Here is a 23,031-nt window from a genome sequence, read left to right on the forward strand (position 1 = left end):
CGGACCTCCAGAACCAATTAAGTTCTTAACCCGAGGTACCACTGTACTCATACAGACTGGTAGCAGGGAAAATATTTCTGTAACTCAAACCCAACGCTCCTTGGGTCGTCCACCTACCTGTTGGCGACGATGCTTGGGTAGTACGCTTTTTGGTTTTCGTCCACCTTCACGTCGCTCTGCTTTATGAAGCGCTTCTGCTCTTCGAAGGCTCGGATGACGCTGACCCCCAGCAGCGTCTCGTTGAAGTGGGAGTAGACCGGGGAGCGGCTGACTGACTCCAGGCGCTTCAGCTGGCGGGAAGTGGCTACGTAGAAGCGCTGGAAAGGGCCAGGACAGAGAAATCAAGGCGATGGGTAAGAGGCCGCTCGCACCCACTTTGCTCATGATAGCCAATGCGAACTACACCTCCCACCAGCCCCTCCCAGTGCGGCCAAGGCTCAGGGATGATTGGGAGCTGTAGCTGGGGATGTCAGGGAATCCTGGCGGAAACAGGAGTGGAAATTGCCCTGTGTCTGGGATGCAAATCAATCCAGGAATACGATCCCTCTTAGCTGCTGCTTTTCAGCCCATAAACTATATATAAACGCTGACTTTCCCGACCTCACCCATTTGCACTGCGTTTCCCCTGCATTGACATGAATGACCCATGCAGTGAAATGATTGGGTGTGGAATAATGTAATGCTGCAATGAAATGTGTAATTTATGGCATAGTCAATGTCGTGACATTTTGCTGCAGCGGATACAAAGATGCATAAGGTTGTCAGAAGCTGAACTGCAGCGGACTGGAAACTGCGCTGCATGCAACAAAACCCGCTTCAATTCTGCATCCGTTCACCCTGCCGTTTAAGCGAGGATTAAATTTCCTGCTATCTCTGTGCAGGAGGATGGGGAAGCAGAATGGTGACTTTGTATCTCTGACATCGATAAATACATAGGATGCTTGCTGCCTTTGGGGAAAGGACCTCTACATAAATTATTTTCACCCTAGAAGCCAGACATTGTGCTTCCAAGATGGAGCTGGAGCTCTTCCATGATGGAGAAGCAGCTGCAGGCACAATGAACTGGCCAAGCGAGGAAAGAGAAATATGGAGACCTCTAGCAAATGAACTAATAGTAGGAGTTATCTTCTGCTCATCTGAATAGGTCGCCCCAGCTGCACTGGGTGGCTTCCAACAAATATACAGTGGTGCCTCGCAAGACGAAATTAATCCGTTCCGCGAGTCTCTTCGTCTTGCGGTTTTTTCGTCTTGCGAAGCACGGCTATTAGCGTCTTAGTGGCTATTAACGGCTTAGCGGCTTTAAGTAAAAGGAAACAAACTCGCAAGAACTCGCAAGACATTTTGTCTTGCGAAGCAAGCCCATAGGGAAATTCGTCTTGCGGAACGACTCAAAAAACGGAAAGCCCTTTCGTCTAGCAAGTTTTTCGTCTTGCGAGGCATTCGTCTTGCGGGGCACCACTGTAAAAACGCAATAAAACATGAAACATTTAAAAATGTCCCTATACAGAGCTGCCTTCAGATGTCTTCTAAAAGTCAGATAGTTGTTTATTTCCTTGACATCTGACGAGAGGGCATTCCACAGGGCAGGTGTGACTACTGAGAAGGCCCTCTGCCTGGTTATATGATTACGGAAGAAAATCACCACCATAATTAAATTGACTCTGGGAACTATGAATTTTTATTATACAGTGGTACCTCGGTTTTCGAACGCCTCCGTTGACGAACATTTCTGTTTTTGAATGCCATAAACCCGGAAGTAAATGCTTTGGTTTTTGAACACACCTCAGAAGTCAAAGATGCCACACAGCTTCCGCCAAGTGCAAGATCATGAGGCCTAGCTGTCGGCTACTGAGTTTTCGGTTTTCAAATGTTTCAGACCTGAACGGTCTTCCAGAACGGATTACATTCAAAAACTGAGGTACAGTGGTGCCTCGCAAGACGAAATTAATTCGTTCTGCAAGTTTTGTCGTCTTGTGATTTTTTTCGTCTTGCGAAGCACGGTGTCGGGAAAGTTTTGGAAAAGCTTCAAAAATCACCAAAGTCTTTAAAAACCTCAAAAAAGGCTACCACACCGTGTTCTATGAGTTGCTCCTCGAAGTCAAGTCGCAACTGTATTAACGGTGTTAAGAAAAAGGAAACAAACTTGCAAGACGTTTCCGTCTTGCGAAGCAAGCCCATAGGGAAAATCGTCTTGCGAAGCAACTCAAAAAACCAAAAACCCTTTCGTCTAGCGAGTTTTTTGTCTTGCGAGGCATTCGGCCTGCGAGGTACCACTGTACCACTGTAGTTAGATTTTGTTTATTTGCTTGCAGCACTTTGACATCAGTCCATCTATTTTTGATATCCTGCTTTGTATATTTAAGTTGAGCAGTCACTGATCCAAGACTGGTTCTGCCAAGAAGTACCTTGTGCCTGCCCAGCAGATTCTTATTTGGTTCCTTCACCAAATAAGCAATCTGAGAAGCTTTGGTTACTTGGTTAATGAACAGCGAACCTCCTAAAAGGGGTAATGGAGAAAGACACACAGCGAATGTCTGGAGTAAGTGTGGCCAGCTTATTCTTTGATGAAAGAGCACACAAGAGGGGTTGTGATTATATTAGGAGGAGTGGCACCCACTGCTATGCCACACCAACCTGGTGTCTTCATGATGCTCTGGACTACAACTCCCATCATCCCTAGCTAGCAGGACCGGTGGTCAGGGATGCTGGGGGTTGTAGTCCAACAACGACTGGTAGGGACCCACTGGCTTAAAGGACTGAATGAAGATTCCCGCTTGAAGCGGCAGCCATTTGTGGAGCTTGCTAACACGGTCTCACCAAGAACCAGCTTGGCTAAGGGGAAGTCTGAGGAAAAGCTGGAACCAGGGACAAGAGCTTTGCGTACCTGTACAAAGAAGTAGATGAATCCCAGGGGAGGAATGACCACAGCAGCCACTGGCGTGGCCAAGAGGATAATGATGCAGGCCCCAATGACGTTAAACATGGAGCCCATGAACATCTTGATGACCTGGGGGATGATGGAGTCAATGGTGTCGATTTCTTTGGAAAACCGGTTCACCAAATTCCCGCTGGGCGTCCGCTCAAAGAAGCTCATGGGGCACCGCAGAATGTTGTGGAGCAGGTTGACGTGGAGACGGCGGGAAGCAAATATCCCTCCAATCGAAACAGCCATGGAGTAGCCAAACACGGCAATACCTTTAGGAAGGCAGGCACAAAAAAACACCCTTAAGTGCCTTTCCCTTCAACTTTGCTTATGAACGAATGGACTGAAGACCTTATTATCACAGCGGGCTCGCAAATGGAGCCTACCGCTGTTGAAAACTACTCCACAGTTCCGCTGAAGGATTTTCTTCTGCAAGGTTTCATATTTTGTGTTTGCCAGGAATTTCTTTTCTGCAAGGAGCTGAATAAAGTTTGGGATGTCCTGTGAGACTGTGGGGCAGTCTAAGGTTTAAGGGGTGCATGTGTGAGGGGGGTGGGGAGAGGAGAGAGGCGCAGGCCCTAAACGGGGGGGGGGGGGGCAATCCATCTATTGCCTTCTGTTCTGTTATTGTTGTGGTGGCCCTCGGCTCAGCACCCAGTGCCAGCAAACTGGTTGTGCCCTGAGAAGGAGCTAGAACTTGGGCTAAGCCCTTCCGCCTCCCAGACCACTGGAATCCCCAACTCAGAATGCACTTCTTTCAAAAGGGTTTACCATTCTCTGCAGAAGAAAGCCAGGAAGCATCCCGACCCCAGCTTCCCTCCTGTCTGTGATCTTTCGGAGCCACGACCTGGACTGAACCCTTCCCAGCCACTGAGCTCTTGGAAAAGCTCGGAGAAATGTTGCCAAACAGAGTCTAGTGTCGCTGTGTCCTCAAGCAAAGCAAAGGGTGCTCCTGCCAGGAGGCCTAGGGCAACTCCCTTGACGCCTATTCGAGGCTGCTGACTTGCGTGCAAAGGCACCCTATTCCAGGCCCCACAAACAAGGGGAGAAGAAGGAAACCGGCAGGGTTGCTACTGCAGGCAGTGAACAGGAGCACATAACAGGAGCCCTTCTGGATCAGGCCAAAGGACCATCCATCCCTGCCTCCTGTCCTCACCATGGCCAGCCAGATAAGGAAACGGCCGTAGTTCATGGGCAGAGCATCCAATTGTTAGCAGGAGGTCCCTAGAATGCAGCTGCCTGTCAGTATTGAACTGAGCTTGATGGACCAATGATCTGCTTGTCTTAAGGCAGCTTCCTGCATCCCTACACCTATGAGAATCCCCAAATCAGGACTGCAAGACGGGCCCAAACTGGAGGTGGAGGAACTCCTTCAGAGGAGTTGGATAAATTGAGCAAGGAGACGAGAACCAAGAGAGATTGCAAGCAGACCTTGAGACGTTCCCAGCGCTCCGTACACTCCCAGCCGGAGGTCTGTGTGCTGCTGCGTCCCATTGATAACAGGGTCGTCCGTCCACAGGCTTAGCCAGTAATTGGAAGCAAGTGAGGCTATGTGGTTGCAGAGAAAGAGGAAGATGCTCATGAAGGTGATGCAGAGACCAATGGCTTTCATGTACTCCCAGTAGACAGCTGGCTTCACCTAAACACAGAAGGGATCAGACTTAGCACACCACTCTTGGGACGCAACTCCCCACTTTGACTCTTAATTCGCTCCCACCCTGCCCAAATCCTTCGCCCCTCTTGCTCTGCATAGGCTTATTAGTCGTCTAAACCCTCCACGGCTTCCCCTTCTCATCTCACTTGGTTTCTTTATCCCGACACGACCCCTCTGGGTGCTGTCAAGCCGTCAGCTGTCCAGACAGGTGCTGTGGGAAGCCCACAGGCGGGACCCGAGTGCAAATCCCTGACGGGCTCAAAGTTCGAGGGGGAAACCGAGTCAGCGCTTGTGCTAGCCCATGAAGAGCTGCCGAGAAGGTCCTGGAGCTATGATTTCTAACACCCAGAAAAGGAGGAAGAGCACACTCCAAGTGTCACTAAGACCTGTTTGGAAACAGGTCTTAGTGACACTTGGAGTGTGCCCTGAGAGAGGAGAGTGCTTTTTTGGGGGGGGGGGGGGAGCGCTGCAGAGGCGGTTTTATTAATGTGCTCAACAACACCAAAAAGCACACATCATCAAATGCATGGGGGGCGGTGGCAAAACATATACTAACCAACCACTTATTTTGTAGTTCTTGGGCTTAGTATAAATCCATATAAGCTTCAAATTACCGTAATTAATCTTATTTACAAAGTTAATAACTAAAGTGTGTTTATGTGCCATTTCTTTTTACCCTGATGTCTAAAAACCATAATTAAAATCATAATTAAATTGCAGGGACAAATCATAGCAAACGGCCGTTTTGGCTTCCACCACCAGCTCCTCAGAAGCTACTTTAAAAGACTAGTAGGACAAGTGCAAGGGTCACATGTCTCTGCCTTGAAAGTACCACACTGGGGGTGGTTCAGTCATAAAGCTGTGAGAGGTGTTGTTAAATGTGGTAAGACTCGCCTAACAAATGGGATACGGTTGGGGGAAGAGTATTGTGTACTGCCCTGAGATCTAAGGATGAAGGGCAGTATACAAACTAATAATAAAAATAAATATTCCAGCACTATCCCAGTTTAAGTAAACAGAAGCTGTGCAAGCAGATAGCTCCTGTTTATTCCAACGGGGCTTGAACTGGAAAGCTTTCCCTCCAGCACCAGATTATATCCCACATTACCATGCGGCATTTTCCTGCCTCCAGGACCCAAATGCACAAGGAGAGCAAGGATGGGCAACCTCCAGATGTTGCTGGACTACAACTCCCATCAGCCCCGGCTAGCATGGCCAAAGGACCAGGGATGGTGGGATACGTGGTCCAGCAACATCTGTGGACCCACGATTGAAGAAGGCTACTCTGGAGGGCAACAGGTTGCCTGCCCCTGTTCTATAACAGACTCTGAAGGCAGCCCTGTTTAGGGAAGCTTTTAATGTTTGACAGACTATTGTATTTTAATATTCTGTTGGGAGCCGCCCAGAGTGGCTGGGGAAACCCAGCCAGATGGGCAGGGTATATATAAATAATAATAATAATAATAATAATAATAATAATAATAATAATAATAATAATAATATTTTCTGCAGTTTATCCAACAAAGTGAGACTGCACAGTGTTTCAGAACTGGGCTGCAGCTCCAGAGCTGAGGTGCAATTAAATGTACAGTCGTACCTTGGAAGCTGAATGCCTTGGGCTCCCGAACAAATGGGCTCCCGAACCACCGAAACCCAAAGTTAGCATTCCAGTTTTCAAACGATTTTCAGAAGCCGAACATCAAGCGTGTCTTCCGGTTGACAGCAGGACTCTCCTGGCACCAACTGGAAGCCGCACTTTGGTTTTTGAATGGTTATGGGAGTCAAATGGACTCCTGGAACGCATTCTGTTTGAAAACCAAGGTACCACTGTAAAAATTTAGGCAGCTGAAGAAAAAGTGTTTCTTTAGAAGCAGCAGCAGCAGCAGCTGCAGCCTGGTTCGCAGGCCTTCCATCAGGGAAAGACAAACATACACATGCCCTTGGCCCGCAGGAATTAAGGACCTGCGCTTGACAGTGGAAACTTGGAGTGGGGCCAGATGTCTGGACTCCAGGTCTTCCAGGCTCCAGGAGCCAAGCTAGAAGCTCGTGGCATCTTTCAAAGAAACGAAACAAACACAAAAACAACCCAGAGAGTTAAAACATTTCTGGGGGCGGACAACTCTCGAAACGGCTTCAAAGTAGTTGCGCTCATATAATGAAGGCTGTGCTGTTCGACTGATTAATTGGTTGGCTGAAAAGTCTCTCTAATTAAAAGGGTGCCACAGATGAGCTGGGCAGCAGTTCTTTCCCTCCCACCCACCCCTTCCAGCGGTGTCCAGTGCTAGCCCTACTCAGAGTAGACCCACAGAAATCATTGGGCATGACTAATTTAGGTTCATTAATACCAGTGGGTCTACTCTCAGTATAACTTAGCTAGGCGCAACTCAAAGGCTTGAAAACGGGATGAACAGGTGCTAGGAGCTTTAAAAACGGTCCCCCAAACAGAGACTCCAAACTCCAATTCTTGTCTTCAGAACCGGGTGTCTCCTACAGCAAAACAATGGAGGAGGGCTTTTAATTATTATTATTTTTAATTGAAGCTACTCATCATCAGTTTGTGTGTGTGAACCAACTTGCTTGATTGAAAGGTTGCTGTTCCCTTTGGGGGAAGAGCTGGACAATGGCAGAAAACATGCTCTGCATTTCGAGTGTCCCAGGCTCAACCCCTGGCTGAAACCCTCAAGAGCAGGGGTTGGCAACCTGTGGCCCATGTGCCAAAAGCGGCCCACCGGGGTCGTTTAAATAGCCCATGAACCACCCCCGAACCAAGCTGCCTGCTCGGTGAATCCCCACATGCTGTGCTAAACGCGCGGAGCGAGGACTCGCTTGTGTAGTGCCGGAAATTGCGTCTGTGCATGTGCCGACACCGGAAATCATGTCTGTGCACATGCCGGGAATCCATCCAGCCCACGGAGCAATCTCTGCAGGAGTGAACCGGCCCAGGAAAGGTAAACCTTGCTGACCCCTGCTCAAGAGCCTCTGCAGAGCAGTGTAGGCCAAGGGCAGCCAGTTTGGTGTCATCCAACGCACGTTATTCTGGGCCACCACTGGCCATGCTGGCTTGGGCTGAAGGGAACTGGGTGGTTGGAGGGAGCAGCACCATGCTAGCTACTCTTGGTGTAGACAATACGCAGGCAAGGTGTGGCGCGGTGACAAGCCGGCATCGTAAGTTGCTGGAAACCAAGAGATTTTCACAAATGAAGGAAATAATCAATTCACCTCTCACCTTCCCAGTCTTGGCAGTGTCCGCTTCTGTTAATTTCCAGGCACCTTTTTCTTCCGGCGTCTTCTGCAGCTCAGCTGTGCTGTTCTGTTTCAAGGACTTCCCAGTTTCCCCGCTATGCATGGAAGAGTTACTGAGCTGCCTGTTAGGAAATGCGTGACGGCTTAGAAATCAAGGCGCGCCAGTTACTTTTATGCACAAGCTGAAGATGCTGCCCGTGAGCATGAGACCCTTAATCTCAGGGTTGCAGGTTTGAGCTCCACATTGGGCAATATATTCCTGCATTGCAAGGGTTTGGACTAGATGACTCTCGCAGTCCCTTCCAACTCTACAATGCTATGACTTTTTAAAACAACCACAACCACACCAGTGTTTAAGATTTGGGTGTACTGTGCTGATATATTTCTGGACAATTAACCGTAGTAAACGGATGGTGGTTTCATTCGTTTCATTGTATTAAGATGCCTGTTTATGGTCTCGCAGTCAGGGCTGAAACAAATTATATAAATATTTTTAATAAAATCAACGTCAAGGCTGGGAAAATCCACAGCACTCCCTGCAAAATCTGGGAGTCAAGAATTTGAACTTTTAGAAACAGCCACTTTCACCTCTCCAGTGTCCTGCAAGGAACAAAAGCCTGCTCTGGGTCCGAGTATATTTGAAGCCTTTCACAAAGTTTCTCCAGAGCTTAACCGATGTCTTGAAGACCCCGTGTTTCTTCTTAGGCCTAAACCGTGAGTGCGGTTCTAACACACATCACGCATGTCATTTGGAGGCGGGGGAACATCTGGCAATCAGTTTCCCAAATTTAGACCGCAAAGTGAAAACTTACACCAGGAAAGACAACTCTACTTTCTCAGGTGTACTCTTCTGTCCAGGCTACGCAAAATGCATGCCATATTGCTACTTAAGCCGGTAAAGAAATAATTCTCCCTGGGGTAGGGAGGAGACTTTGCAACAGAAAGTAAGAACAGAGCACCATTCTTCCCCACCTGCCATGCAGAGAAACCTTAGTAGCGTTGCTCAGAGTGGAGGATTACAGAGGGATTAAGGAGAGGGAGAACCTTGACCTGCTAGTTTAGCATTTTCAGTTTTAGACTGAAGGTGTTCAACTGGCTACCCTGGCAATTTCATCTGGCCTTCTGGTAACCATAGCCCCACTGATTTTAAAACAGTTTGCCCACCATTCCACTAGTAAGGAATAAAACCTCCAAGTTATTTTCAAGTTATAAGGAATTGCAGTGCCACATGTGAGCCTGAGAGCATGGGCCACACTGACTCAAAGCCTCTTTCTGCCAGGCAATGCTAACTTTAGCAAGGAGACTTAAGGGCTCATGAGGTGTCAGTCTGCAGAGGCAACACACTTTGGGTCCCCCGGTCACTGTCAGAGCATCTCCCAAGAAGACAGATGTTGGGCCATTCCTGTTTCAGATCAGAAACATTATCAGGGCATATTATTCATTTAAAGCAGTGTTCCCCAGACTTGGGTCTCCAGCTATTTTTGGACTACAGCTCCCATCACCTCCAGTTAGCAGGACCAGTGGTCAAGGATGATGGGATTTGTAGTCCAAAAAACAGCTGGAGACCCGAGTCTGAGTAACACTGAGCTACGACATTAACCTCTTTGTGCCGTTCAGGAACCCTGAGTGAACGGATGTCTTTTTACCAGCTGACAAAACATCAGTACTGTTGGCGCCTGCTAAATATTCAGGTGAGGTGGGTGAGAGAGGCCATTCCACAAAGTGGGTGCAATCACAGAGAAAGCTTATCTTCAAGGTGGTTATGAGATGGATACTTGTAGGTCACATCACAGCCAAGAGGGCTTCTTTTGATGACAGTGGTGGCCTGGGAAGGGTGCTTTTTTCAGCAGAGGTTTCTTTCCCCACAAAGCCACCAGGAAGACCATGTCAAAGCAACTTCAATGCAGATCCAAGAAGCTTCCATACCTCATGACTTCTTTTCCCGAGGCTTCATTCACAAGAACCCCATTTTCCATGTGCTTCCCTTCCTTTGTGGTTGGGCTGTTTGCATCTGTAGAAGCGAGATGAATAACAGCACAAAAAGGGTGAGAGCAAATTCCGAGTTCCCAGTGCCAGAAGGCTACCCCCAAATTAAACCTGCTGCCCCCAACCAGGATTAGCATCTAAACTAAACACATGCGTTTGGTTTAAGCGTCACACGTAGGTCCATCAACTACCTGCCCCTTATACGAGATGCATGGAACAGAGAACTTTTGCTCCATAGCCAACCGAAGCCCAGGTTAGATCTCACGGCTAGCATTTTTATTCATCAAGAAAATGTCTGTTTTCGTTAGAAGTGAGCGAGGAAATCCACGAGACCACCCAGTCTACAAAGTGTTTTAATTCAAGTACAGAAAGCTGACAGAGAGGAATGCCAAATGCACTGTTTTCTCCTTAAAAGCATGCTGGGCACAGCAGACGCTTTTCAAACATTATTAAAGCCAATTGGGGGGAGGCTTATCCCTTCCTTGAGTGCTCATTTCTGATCTTAGGCAGTTCGAGAAACTGCCAGCGGTCCACCCCCCTCCATCTCTGATAACTTTAACAACCTTATTTTAAAAACTTGAGGTGGGGGCCGGGAGATGGGGACAGAAGTCCAAGATCTCAGCCCCAAGGAAGAGGATTATTATTACAGTGCTTCTTCAGGTCCTATTGATTTCAGGAGAGGAACGAAAGTACAGGAAAGGGATGTGGAGCAGTTGGGGCTACACTCTGCAGCGTTCTTGCACAGCTCCCATGCATTTCAACGCACGGAGCCTTCTCCTCTCATAAGCTCTCCCCAGATTCTTCGCATAGCCTTGTCAGACATGGTGTGTCTCTCTGTGTGTAAATTCTTCTAACGCCAAGTTTGGGATTCGAGGGAATGTTCATGCAGACGAAAGAAAACCTTTGCATGGGAAAGCAGGACCCTCAGAACCACTGCCTGAGTGGTTAATGGCAAATGTGCATTTTGGTGGCATAATTCCAGCTTACAACTCACATCTTGGTGTTCTTGCTGGAAAATACTGTTTACGGAGGTGTTTCCGAGCACAAGTCAAAGTGTTGGTGCTGACCTTTATAGCCCTAAACGGCCGCGGTCCAGTATACCTGAAGGAGCATCTCCACCCCCAACATTCAGCCCAGACTGGCGGTTCCCTCACTGCGAGAAGCCAAGTCACAGAGAACCAGGCAGAGGGCCTTCTTGGTGGTGGCGCCCTCCCTGTGGAATGCCCTCCCGCCAGATGTCAAAGAGAAAAACAACTACCAGACTTTTAGAAGACATCTGAAGGCAGCCCTGTTTAGGGAAGCTTTTCATGTTTGATGTATTACGGTATTTTAATATTTTGTTAGAAGCTGCCCAGAGTGGCTGGGGAAGCCCAGCCAGATGGGCGGGGTATAAATAATAAATTATTATTATTATTCAAGCAACTCATAGAATTGAAGAGTTGGAAGGGACCCCAAGGGTCATCTGCTTCAACCTTCTGCAATGCAGGATTCTCAGCTAAAGCATCCAAGACAGATGACCATCCAACCACTGCTTAAAAACCTCCAAGGAAGGAGAGTCCACAACCTCCCGAGGGAGTCCATTCCACCGTCGAACAGCTCTTACTGTCAGAAAGCGTTTAGTTGGAATCTTGTAACTTGAATCCACTGTATCAAGTCCTACTCCCCAGAGCAGCAGAAAACAAGCTTGCTCCATCTTCCATGTGACAACCCTTTAGACATCTGAAGATGGCGCTCATATCTCCTCCCAGTCTCTTCTTCTCCAGGCTAAACATACCCAATGCCCTCAACTGTTCCTCACAAGGCTCTGCATACATTTCAGTTTGTCAACATCCTTCTTAAAACTGTGGCGGCCAGACTGGACACAGTGCTCCAGGTGGGGTCTGACCAACGCAGAATAGAAGAGTACTATGACTTCCCTTGATCTGGACGCTGGACTTCTGTTGATGCAGCCCAGAATCGAACCACCATTTTTTGCTGCTGCATCACACAGCTGACTTGTATTAACCTTGTGGTCCTTTAAGACCCCTAGAACCTTTTCATACATACAAATAACTGTGCTGTAGAGTCCATGAGGGAATAAATGGTGATATCTTGCCCCAACCCAGCAGATACTTGTGCAATAACCTCTACATGTATAAATACCTGTTATTTAAGGCTGTACCTGCATACCTATGCAGAAGATAATGGCTGTCCTCCAGGTACTCACATCTTAAAAAGGTAAAGGTAAAGGTCCAGTCATGGCCAACTCTGGGGTTGCGGCACTCATCTCGCTTTATTCGCCGAGGGAGCCAGCACAAAGCTTCTGGGTCATGTGGCCAGCATGACTAAGCCGCTTCTGGCGAGCCAGAGCAGCGCACAGAAACGCCGTTTACCTTCCCGCTGGAGCAGTACCTATTTATCTACTTGCACTCTGGCGTGCTTTCAAACTGCTAGGTGGGCAGGAGCTGGGACTGAGCAACGGGTGCTCACCCTGTTGCGGGGATTCGAACCAATGACCTTCTGATCGGCAAGTCCTAGGCTCTGTGGTTTAACCCACAGCGCCACCCGCATCCCTACTCCCATCTTACCTGGCCATTATTCGCCACACTGTATGGGGCTGATGGGAGTTTGAGCCCAAACAACATTTGAAGGGCCACGGGTTCCCCACCACAGATGCCAATCTCAACCTAATCAATGAACACCCATTTAGACTTCTGTACAGTTGAGTACCATCCCTGCGAAGGAATGCAAGTGACAGAATCTGGGGTAGTTTTCTCAACAAGCAAACAAACACAAAAAGTAGGGGTTCTGCTTAGGAATTCCTAACAACCATTTCCCACACCTCTATAAAAAAAAACCTCAGAACCTACTAAACGAACACCGGTTTCATTTCAAACTCCAAGTGTCTCTAACACCTCAAGAATCAAGATGGCAATGGAAGTAATGGAAAAGTTAAACAGAGAATTTCAGGAAAGGAGGATGAACGTTGCCTAAGTCAGATCCAGTTGCACTGCAGAGTTGCACGCGAAGGAAGTACGTCTTAAAAAGCAAGCCTCTATAAATATTCTACAAAACTTAAACTTGTCAACTGACTACATTTCATCTGAGTGGTTAGACACTGACTCACAAGATGAAGCCTCTAACTGTTCCATGAATGTGAGATCTAAAACTGAACCTTTCATGATTAAGACAAGAGTCCGAGGTCTAATTACAGAGCCCACTTAAGTCAGGTTTGAACCATTCACACTGCCAGGAATCTCCCATGTGGGATTTTTTTGGGGGGACGGAGGTTCAGAGTGCAGAGATTTCTCTCTTATAAACCTCACCAACTCAGTCACAAACCCTGTGGGGATAGGAAACAGTTTTAAACTGCTGAGGTCATCCTATCACTTTTCATGCATCTCTTTTGCCATTTTTTTTTTTAAATAAAAAAATTAGCTTCAGAAACGGCCAGTTCAGTAGATGTCAGACCAGCAAGAAGCAAACTCACGGCCTACTTCTACGAAGCAAGCAAGCAGGGGAGCCATCCTTCCAAGCGTGAAAGGTTTCTGTTAATAGCATTCGAGTCCCTTGCAGAATTCACAGCTGAGAGAAAATGGCCGGGATCCAAAGGAGCACACAACGTCGCTCCATGTTCCCAAGGAGACTTTGGGATTGAGTTTCTCAAACAGCAACATCTCCATGTCACGTGGCAAGCCGTGGTCGGGCTGAGAGGACTTTGCAAAAGCAAACTGTGATATGACCTGGGAGTGCCGATCTCCAAACGCAAAGAAGTCAAAAGTCTCAGAGGGCGCGCCCAAATTCTTAAGTGACCCTAAGTGGTTGAAACTTGACAACAACAACAACAATACGGAATTAGGTAATAGGAGTTGGCAAAGGAAGACTAGCCAGTTCCAAAAAAGAACCATTTCATCATTCACACATATTGGATTTGCCAAACCATGCTTGCTTTCATCTCAGACAAAGCGGTTTTTTTTAGAACTACAGCTTCTAACAACATGCACAGAAACCTTTCTAGTACTACAAACCTTCGTCTTCATCTGACCTGGTACCTGCAGATTCATGTCAGAAGGAGAAATTAGCAAAAATAAAAACGAACACAAAGTGAATTCAAGAGAAAACTGTTCTGTTATGGTAAAGAGACAAACCTTCTCCTCTCCCTGAGGCTGTGTGGTTTTTGCAACAGTGAGCAGAAAGAAGAAAGAGAGAGAGAGAGAGAGATTGGGAAAGCAAATTATAGATTTTGGATGACAAGTACTTGTTATGGAAGTGTACCAATGCAGCAGGTAGCTCTGCTGCACAAGCTGAAATGAACGAGGGTTAAGCTTTGCTTTTCAAAAGAATGCCGCACCAAAATCACTGCAGAAACATGGCGCGGCACACCGAGCCGGGCCACTGGTCCACCCACCTAACTCAGTGGTGGGGAACCATTTTCTGCCTGAGGGCCACATCAACCACTGGGCAATCATCCGAGGGCCGCATGCCAGCAGAGGGCTGGGCCAGGGGCAAAAGGGGGGCAGAGCAATTCATGCAGATTTTGCAGTTGTAAACTAGCTTCTTTATATATATAATTTTTATTAATTTCAACATACCAATTATTATACATTCCACAGAACTTCACATCTTATACAATCTTTTTGGACTTCCATCAGCACCTCTGATGATCCACCATTTTTATCATTGCTTCTGCATTTCTTTAATTCCTATTGTCTTTAATTATCTTAACTCACAAGCCACCTCTTTAACCATTTATGCAATAATTCAAATAATTCACCTCACAAAACTTCTTGCAAACCTACAAATGTAATCTGGTCACCAAGTTGCAAACTAGCTTCTACATATGTTCCCACACATAGACCTCTCTTCTCCATCTGGAGACGGAAGAGGCACTGCCACAGTTCAAGGACACAGTCCAGCTGGGCAAAGACATTTAGTATGGAGCAGTGGCAGGAAGTGGCCTGGGGAGAGTTTTGAGGGCCGGACAGAGAAGCCTGGAGGCTGCATTCAGTCTCCAGATATGAGGTTCCCCACCCTTGATCTAGATTCACATTTCCAACACTGAGCGGCAGTGGCTCTCCAAGATTTCAGAGAGATCTCTCTCTCTGCCCAACCTGGGGTTGCTGGGATTGAACCCGGAACCTTCTACAACAGTGTTTCTCAACTTTGGGTTGTTGGACTGCAACTCCCATCATCCCTAGCTAGCAGGGCCAGCGGTCAGGGATGATGGGAGTTGTAGTCCCAACGACAGCTGGGGACCCAACGTTGAGAAAAGCTGCACATGCAAAGCAGATGCTCTACCACTGAGCTATGCCCCCCTCCCCAAATGGAAGAAAAAAGCAAATCCTGGTGGTTTTATTAAGAAGCAGCTGAAGGCCTGGAATGATAACAATGGGTTCTAAACTTATCTAGAATGTTACGAGGTTTACCCTGTCACCCAAAACCATCCCACAGAGCTTAACGTTCAGAAGGACAACCACCACAAACCCCATTTCGGTCAAAGCTGAGGCAGAAACAATGCTGTGCTACACAGGGGTGGGTGATGATTACATGGGAGGAAGTTATGAAACTGAACAAGTCCTCTTCCCAACCAGGGCAAATTACTCCACGCGGTCACGTCAGTCTGAAAGTTAATCTGCTCCAAGATTAACCTTTTCACCAACCTATGAGCAGATTTGCCATTCAGCCTTTAAATGTGTTTTACCTTAGGGTAGCAAGGAAGTAACAAGTCAACAACAACCACAACAGCCTCCTCCTCCTCCTCTGGGGATGGAAGAGGTTAACCTTGTTGCTGTTTTTCGTATCATCATTCCCATCATGCATCGCAAGCCCCCAGGGTCACTCCCAACCCTACAGTTCTACCATTCTTTGATCAGCATCATCTAGGGAGCAAGGCATGCTGGGTAAGTTCCCACGGTCTCCCCATGCAGTCTATTTAGCTTTAAGCACACATACGGAGAGAGAGACCCTTACCTTCCTTGTCCACATTCTGTTCCGCACTGGCGTATGTGCGCAGGAACTCTGCAAAGGCCCTGTCTTGCTTTAGCAGCTCTTGGTAGGACCCCATCTCGGAGATTTTTCCTTCCGTCATTACTACGATTGTGTCCATAAAGGGCAGATAACCAACGCCGTGGGTTACCAATACTCGAGTCTAGGTGCCCAAAGAAAAGGGAAAGCAGTCAAGAGAGCCAGGGTGGGGACCTGGAAACTTGCACGTTTGTTGAACATGCTACACTCCAGCTGCTCCTCCGTTTATGGCTTAGATTGTCTAACTCAAGGTTTCCCAAACTTGGGTCTCCAGCTCTTGTTGGACTACAACTCCCATCATCCCTAGCTAGCAGGACCAGTGGACAGGGAGGGTGGGAACTGTAGTCCAAAAACAGCTTGGGAAACCCTGGTCTAACTATATGTTCAGAGTGGCTCAGTCAGTAGAGAGCATGGGACTCTTAATCTCAGGGCTGTGGGTTCGAGCCCCAAGTTGGGCAGAAGATTCCTTCATTGCAGGAGGTTGGACTAGAAGATCTTTGCGGTCCCTTCCAACTCTACAATTCTATGACTGGCATGGAAACATTTCCAAACAGCTTTCCTGAACTTTACAAAGCATCTCCCCCCCCCCCCCCCACTGAACAGAACGAAGCCACCTGCATTCCAAGCATACTTTGTTTTTGAGGATTCCCTTGGGTCCAATGACTTTCTCAAAGATGTGCTTCCCAACATGAGCATCGACAGCTGACAAGGGGTCGTCCAGCAAGTAGACATCAGCGTTACAGTAGACGGCTCGGGCCAGGCTGACCCTTTGTTTCTGGCCACCGGACAGGTTTACACCCTGGGGAAGAGAAGAGGGGTTGAAAATGAGACCCTGCAACTGTCCAGTGGAAAGGGCTTCTGCTTTGTGAAAGGCTTGATTTCCATTTCCACAAGGGCTCTTTTAAAAAGCAGCAGTTTCACGGGGGAAGGAAAGAAATGGAATAAAGATCCACAAGGGTCTTGGTCCATGCAGCACTCACTTAAGAGGCAGGCACAAAGATCCATCTTCGCTTGAGCAGAAAACGGGACAGGTGAGTTATACTTGCGGTGCTACACATATTCAGGATCTGTTCTCACACCCCGGGAGCAAATGTGGGAAAACAAATTTTGGAGCCCGTGACCACTATAACACGTTAAATACCTTTTCTCCAATTTCAGTCTGGTCTCCTGATGGGAAGATCTCCAGATCTGGCAAAAGGGCACACGCCTCAATCACACGCTTATAGTAGTTCTCCTTCACTTCTCTTCCAAATATAATGTTTTCCTTCAGAGTCGCGTTTTGGATCCAAGCTTGCTGAGGGACGTAGGCGATGGAGCCCTGCAGAGAAGAGAGGTTGAGTGGTGCAAGATTCTGGTCCACGCTGAGAGGTGTTTAAAAAAAAACAAACAACCCTGTAGGATGCATCAACCCCTAGAACTGTCTCTCCATTATGTTCTCTGATCCCCATCACTCTCCCAAGTCAATTCTGACATCTCCCAATGCTAGCTCATTCAGTTAGCTGGCTGGCTCATCCCAAACTACCCTAATCTTCTTTGGGACAACACCACATTCACCTGACACATTAAGCCCCTAACAGACAACCCCACACTGCAAGGAGCGAACAGGAGCCAGTAAGGTGCCCCACCCTGGATGCAGTGATGTTGTGTACAGAACAGATTAGTATAACCACCCAGAGAGCTCAGGCAGTATCACATGCTCACAGGGGAAGCAGGAAACCTGTGGGGTCACTAGTCAACCAGGAGAAAATTCCTTCCTAATTCCAGTCAGGGTGACCCCTGAGCAAGCAGCAGTACTCAGCCGCCAGCTGTCTCGAAGATATGTGCTGCTGAACTTTAAAAAAAGCGAGTCTATTTCTTGGCCGTACCACCAAACAGCCTGCACATGTCCCTTACGGATTTCATCGAGGGCCGGCATATTCTCTTCTTATAATTTTACATCTTGTATGTTTTGCAGGGGAGCTGTCGTACCTTGAGAGAGACGAGCCCTTCTCTCTTTTCCATTTCCCCCAGCAGAGCAGACAACAGCGAGGATTTGCCGCAACCGACCTGACCGACGACGGCAACCAAGCGGTGTTCTGGGATCGCAAGACTGATGCTGGAACGAGGGGCAGGGGAGGGTGGGAAGAGCACACAACTTCAGCTCTGCTGGACTGAGATACGACACGGAGAGGCAGTGATAGAGAATGCATTTGGATTGAGCAAAGGGCATTGGAAATGCAATTGAAAGGGAAGACACTCCCTGGAAAAAGTCTGTATCTGGGGGCGGCCAATGGGAGCGGTGCCACTGCAGACCTGTCATCCCATCAGCCCCAGTCAGCACGCACAGTGGTCAGGAAATGATGGGAGTTGTAGTCCAACAGAAGCTGGAGGGTCACAGGCTCCCTGTCCTGGCATTAGTGCGATTAAAACTATTTAATGGGAGAGGAGAGGGAAGAAAGCTGCAACTCTTACTTGTTCAAAGATGGAGGATCATTTCTTGACCAGCTGAAGGTGGCGCTCTTCACAATAATGCTGTTTCCATCAGCTACCAAATAATGAAAGAGGTTGTTTTCATGCAGGTCAAAACACCAACACAACCGAAAATAGGTTACATGCATACAGAAACAACTGGGGGAGATTTAATCCATGGAATCTCCGTGGAGGGCTTGGAAAGACTCCTGCCTGAAGCTCCAGAGAGCTCCAACCTGTCAGGTGGACAATACTGAGTCTGACTCCATGGAAGGCAGGTTCCTGTGTCCCTAGGAGTCTTCCAGTGAGCTTCTTGGCTGTGTTGGGGGAATATGCACCTTCACCTCCCAGGTCATGAACCAAGGCTTAAAAGTACTACAGTGGTACCTCAGGTTAAGTACTTAATTCGTTCCAGAGGTCCGTTCTTAATAATAATAATAATAATAATAAATTTTATTTATATCCCGCCCTCCCCGGCCGAAGCCGGGCTCAGGGCGGCTAACAACAATAAAATAGTACAACATTCTAAAATCATTTCATTATAAAATTAATTCAACTCAAATTGATGGCAACCAGTTAGGCTAAAGTTCTGTGAAGATTGCCAAAGGAGGGAGTCAGGCTAAAATAATAATAATAATAAATTTTATTTATATATTAACCTGAAACTGTTCTTAACCTGAAGCACCACTTTAGCTAATGGTGCCTACTGCTGCTGCCACGCCAGCCGCCGGAGTCCAATTTCTGTTCTTATCCTGAAGCAAAGTTCTTAACCTGAAGCACTATTTCTGTGTTAGCAGTGTGTGTAACCTGAAGCGTATGTAACCTGAGGTACCGCTGTACTCTGCATAGGGCAGGGAAAGGAAGAGTTGGAGAACTTTATGGTCCATCTGTACCTCCTGGATGCAAACTAGACATTGCCACAAGCTCCATTCAGCATCAAAGAGCGGGTAAGGGAGGCTAAACACTATTCCTCTTAAAATGGGGCTCCTCTCCTCCCTAAAAAAAGCTCAACAACTTTGACCTGAAAAATGGGGGTAGATCACTGCTGGTTTTTAATTCTGTGAGTAAGCTGCATTCTCTTGGGAGTTGGCCACCCCTGCCTTAGAAGAAGCCACCTTGAAGCCTGAGCAATGCTGACTGGATAATCTGGGGGTGGGAAGCGGCAGAGGCAAATGGACTGGGAAACTGCACCCCACCCACCTAATAAACCTTGAACTTACAGTCTTTGATGGAACCTCTGACGATGCTGTCTGGATCCAACTCCTCATGAGACAGGAAGACTCGGAGACGCTTCAGAGACACACTGGCCTAGGCAACAAAGCCGAGAGGTTGCTCGAATGAAGCATACCTCTTGCATTTCGTTTTCAGGCATCCGCCAATTTTGCTCTCACAAAATTTTGGCCAGACGATGCAAAACAAACACATGGGATCTGATGGCACAGGATGTGCTTGCTGCCACTAGTTTAGGTGGCTTTAAGAAGCAGATTAGGTGTATTCCGTAGGAATTTCCCCCCTTCTTTTGTGGAACTGCTCTTCCATCAAGGACCCACCTGGAAACAATCTTATTCGCCATTTTGGCACGAGGCAGTGAGATTATTAAGTTTCTCATTGGCACTTACGTGATGCCTTATAAAATACCGTATTTTGTGCTCTGTAAGACTCACTTTTTCCCTCCTAAAAAGTAAGGGGATATGTATGTGCGTCTTATGGAGCGAACGCAGGCTGCGCAGCTATCCCAGAAGCCAGAACAGCAAGAGGGATTGCTGCTTTCACTGCGCAGCGATCCCTCTTGCTGTTCTGGCTTCTGAGATTCAGAATATTTTTTTCTTGTTTTCCTCCTCCAAAAACTAGGTGCGTCTTGTGGTCTGGTGCATCTTATAGAGCGAAAAATACGGTAAATTCTCCAGGCACTGTACAAACCCCGTCTCTCAATACATTAATGCTAAAGCAATAGTACAATACACTAGGCACCGGGCCCACCAAAGCAAACAGGACATGAAGGCTGGCAACATCAACCCTGCCCTGTGGGGAATCCCTTGCAGATGACTGCAGCGCTTGGAGACAGACAGGTCATGCATCCACAGCAGCAACCAGAGGAGGAATGACCACTGGGCGGAGCACAGAGAGAAGAAACGCCCTGGTACATCTGCAGCAGCACAACCACCAGGCGCCTTCATCTGCCCCAGCTGGAACACAATATAGCCCTCCTATATCTGTCTCTACAGCCACAGCAGGCGCTGTAACTCTCCAAGAGTTTGACTTCACCCCCAAAGGCGCACTCTGTCTCCTGAGACAGACAGATGCCAAGCAGTACAATTCAAATCTATGGTGTGACCTATCAAACACTAATAACAGTGATAACCAAGTGCAACCTCCAGGAAGGAGGCCACTGAATCCCAGTTGCTCTGGGTCAACCATGGGAGGGAGCTGTTGCCTTCGTGCCCCAATTAAGGGCTGCCCAGAAGCAACACAGGGCGGCCCTCCAGCCTCTTTATTTGGCCTTTAGGAATCCCCGCAAGGCTACAACGCTTGCTGGCTTGTTCTGCACCCTGGGTGCTTTCGCTTGTTTTCCAGCCCAGGAGTTGCGTTTCCTTGTGGCCAGTCTACCCGGGGCCACATTCCAGTAGTGAGCAAGGATAGGAGCAAAAGAATATGCATGAGACTCTTAACTGTGTACAGTTGGGTGCAGTCCCCTGCCCCCTGACCGCCCCCGGCCCAAGGCAACTGCCTGCAAAGAAACCCTTACTTGCACAATGCTGCTGATGACCATCGGAAGGATGTTCAGGGGGAACCGGAGGATGTTAAACAACGCCAGCGACACAAAGGCCTTCTGAGCATCCAGGACATTCTCGTCGGCAGTTTTCACAAAAACAGCAAATGTTGACAGAGCAACCTGGAAAAAAGAGAAATCAATGATGTGTTGTGCCTGGTTTTGAGATTAGATAGATAGATAGATGATAGATAGATGATAGATAGATAGATAGATAGATAGATAGATAGATAGATGATGGATAGATAGATTGCATCTTTATAAAAAGGAGGGAGAAAGAGCGATTCTACTTTGCCTGTTTACTGCAGCCTTTGTCCAACTTGATATCCTCTATGTTTTGGACTACAACTCCCATCAGACCTGTGGCTTATGGGAGTTGTAGTCTAAAACATCTTGGAGGGTGCCATGTTTGGGAAGGCTGTTATTTTTTTCAGTAAAAAGAAATGTGTGGGGTTTTGGGGGGGAGGAGAGAGATGACACTTTGGTACCAAAGAACCAGCGTCTTCAGAAAAATGTTGAGACTATCCATGAGACATGTTTCTTCTGCCATATCTCCATGAGGCCAGACCCCTTGCATAGGCAAGTGAAAGTGTGAGTAAGCCCCCAGTTGGGGCATGACAGCCCCATGGCGTAGACAATGCAGATGGATAAGCAGGTATAAATATTTGGAATAAAGTATTTCGAAAAGCTACAGGATGGAGACACTTGCAATGGGCTCTTTGGTGCTCTCGAGAAGATGCTTTCGGCCTACATCTTCGGAGGACCTTTCAGCAACAAAGCACTTAAATCAAAGGGTTCCTTTTCAAAACAGCTCTTGATTATTTTGATGTTCTTAAGAACACCCATGGTGGACTTAAGAGGCTTCCTGTACATGGCCGTGGCTGGGTCACTCATTGTCCTCAGGACTGTGCAAATATTAGTGTTGTGTAAAGAACGTGCAGAAGGGCGTTTCACATTGCAAACAGTGAACCATAACTGGAGTCCAGCTTAAACAGAGCTGCTGGTTTTCAAAGATTTCAGGAAGCTGCCTTAGTCTGACCTGGTCTATTTGCCTCTCCAGCCCAGTATCATCTACTGCAGGAGTGGGGAAAATCTGAGCCTCCAGACACCGCTGAACCACAACTCCCATCAGCCCTAGCAAACGTGGCCAATGGCCCAGGAAGACGGGAGTTGTAGTCCAGCAACATTTTGAGGGCTAAATGTTCCACACTCCAGGCCAGGCAAGTGGCGCCCTTTGTTTGAGCACAGCACAGCAAACCATTTTCATGCAATCAGAACCCAATCCAGCTTGTGAAAAGTAAGCATTACAGAACATGGCTTCATATAGGAGGTTCCTGTGCTGCCCTGACAAGTTGGAAAGATAGTAAAGGTAAAGGGACCCCCTGACCATTAGGTCCAGTCGCGGACGACTCTGGGGTTGCGGTGCTCATCTCGCTTTATTGGCCGAGGGAGCTGGCGTGCAGCTTCCAGGTCATGTGGCCAGCATGACCAAGCCGCTTCTGGCGAACCAGAGCAGCACACGGAAACACCATTTCCCTTCCCGCCAGAGCGGTACCTATTTATCTACTTGAGCTCTGATGTCCTTTCGAACTGCTAGGTTGGCAGGAGCAGGGACTGAGCAATGGGAGCTCACCCCGTCGCAGGGATTCGAACCACCGACCTTCTGATCGGCAAGTCCTAGGCTCTGTGGTTTAACCCACAGCGCCACCCAGACTCAAATCGGTTCTAAGCAACAGATTAAGGCTGGAAAAGACCATAAAGTGTTTTTTGCCAACACCCTGCCCCAAGGACGGATGCTGTCAAGAAGTTAGGTGGGTGATGACCAGGGAGGGTTTTTTTTCTCTTCGTGGTGGCCCATGAAATGTCCTCCCCAGGGAGGCTTGCCTGGCCGTAAACCTAAAACACTTCCTTTTCAATGCAAGACCTTCTGAAACTGCCCAAGCCTTTCAGAAAATAGCAGTTTTATTAAATTCTGTTGGTTTTATTGCTCCAACTGTGTTTGTT

At 47.7% G+C, this 23,031-nt stretch overlaps 1 protein-coding gene across 1 annotated transcript in view; it reads right to left on the reverse strand.

The window, feature by feature from the left end:
* Positions 1-23,031, reverse strand: part of LOC114583978 (multidrug resistance-associated protein 1-like) — a 73,874-nt gene that overhangs the window by 12,423 nt on the left and 38,420 nt on the right. The window contains exons 13-24 of the mRNA XM_028705375.2: positions 21,004-21,150; positions 19,478-19,565; positions 18,261-18,333; positions 17,778-17,904; positions 16,951-17,127; positions 16,441-16,608; positions 15,756-15,933; positions 9,747-9,831; positions 7,804-7,942; positions 4,355-4,562; positions 2,885-3,195; positions 118-317 (exon numbers count right to left, since the gene is read on the reverse strand). Of these exons, the coding sequence (XP_028561208.2) occupies positions 118-317; positions 2,885-3,195; positions 4,355-4,562; positions 7,804-7,942; positions 9,747-9,831; positions 15,756-15,933; positions 16,441-16,608; positions 16,951-17,127; positions 17,778-17,904; positions 18,261-18,333; positions 19,478-19,565; positions 21,004-21,150 (1,901 nt within the window). The remainder of the gene's footprint in view (positions 1-117; positions 318-2,884; positions 3,196-4,354; positions 4,563-7,803; positions 7,943-9,746; positions 9,832-15,755; positions 15,934-16,440; positions 16,609-16,950; positions 17,128-17,777; positions 17,905-18,260; positions 18,334-19,477; positions 19,566-21,003; positions 21,151-23,031) is intronic.

The sequence above is a fragment of the Podarcis muralis genome, chromosome 14 (genome assembly GCF_964188315.1).
Source record: "Podarcis muralis chromosome 14, rPodMur119.hap1.1, whole genome shotgun sequence".
NCBI lineage: Eukaryota > Metazoa > Chordata > Lepidosauria > Squamata > Lacertidae > Podarcis > Podarcis muralis.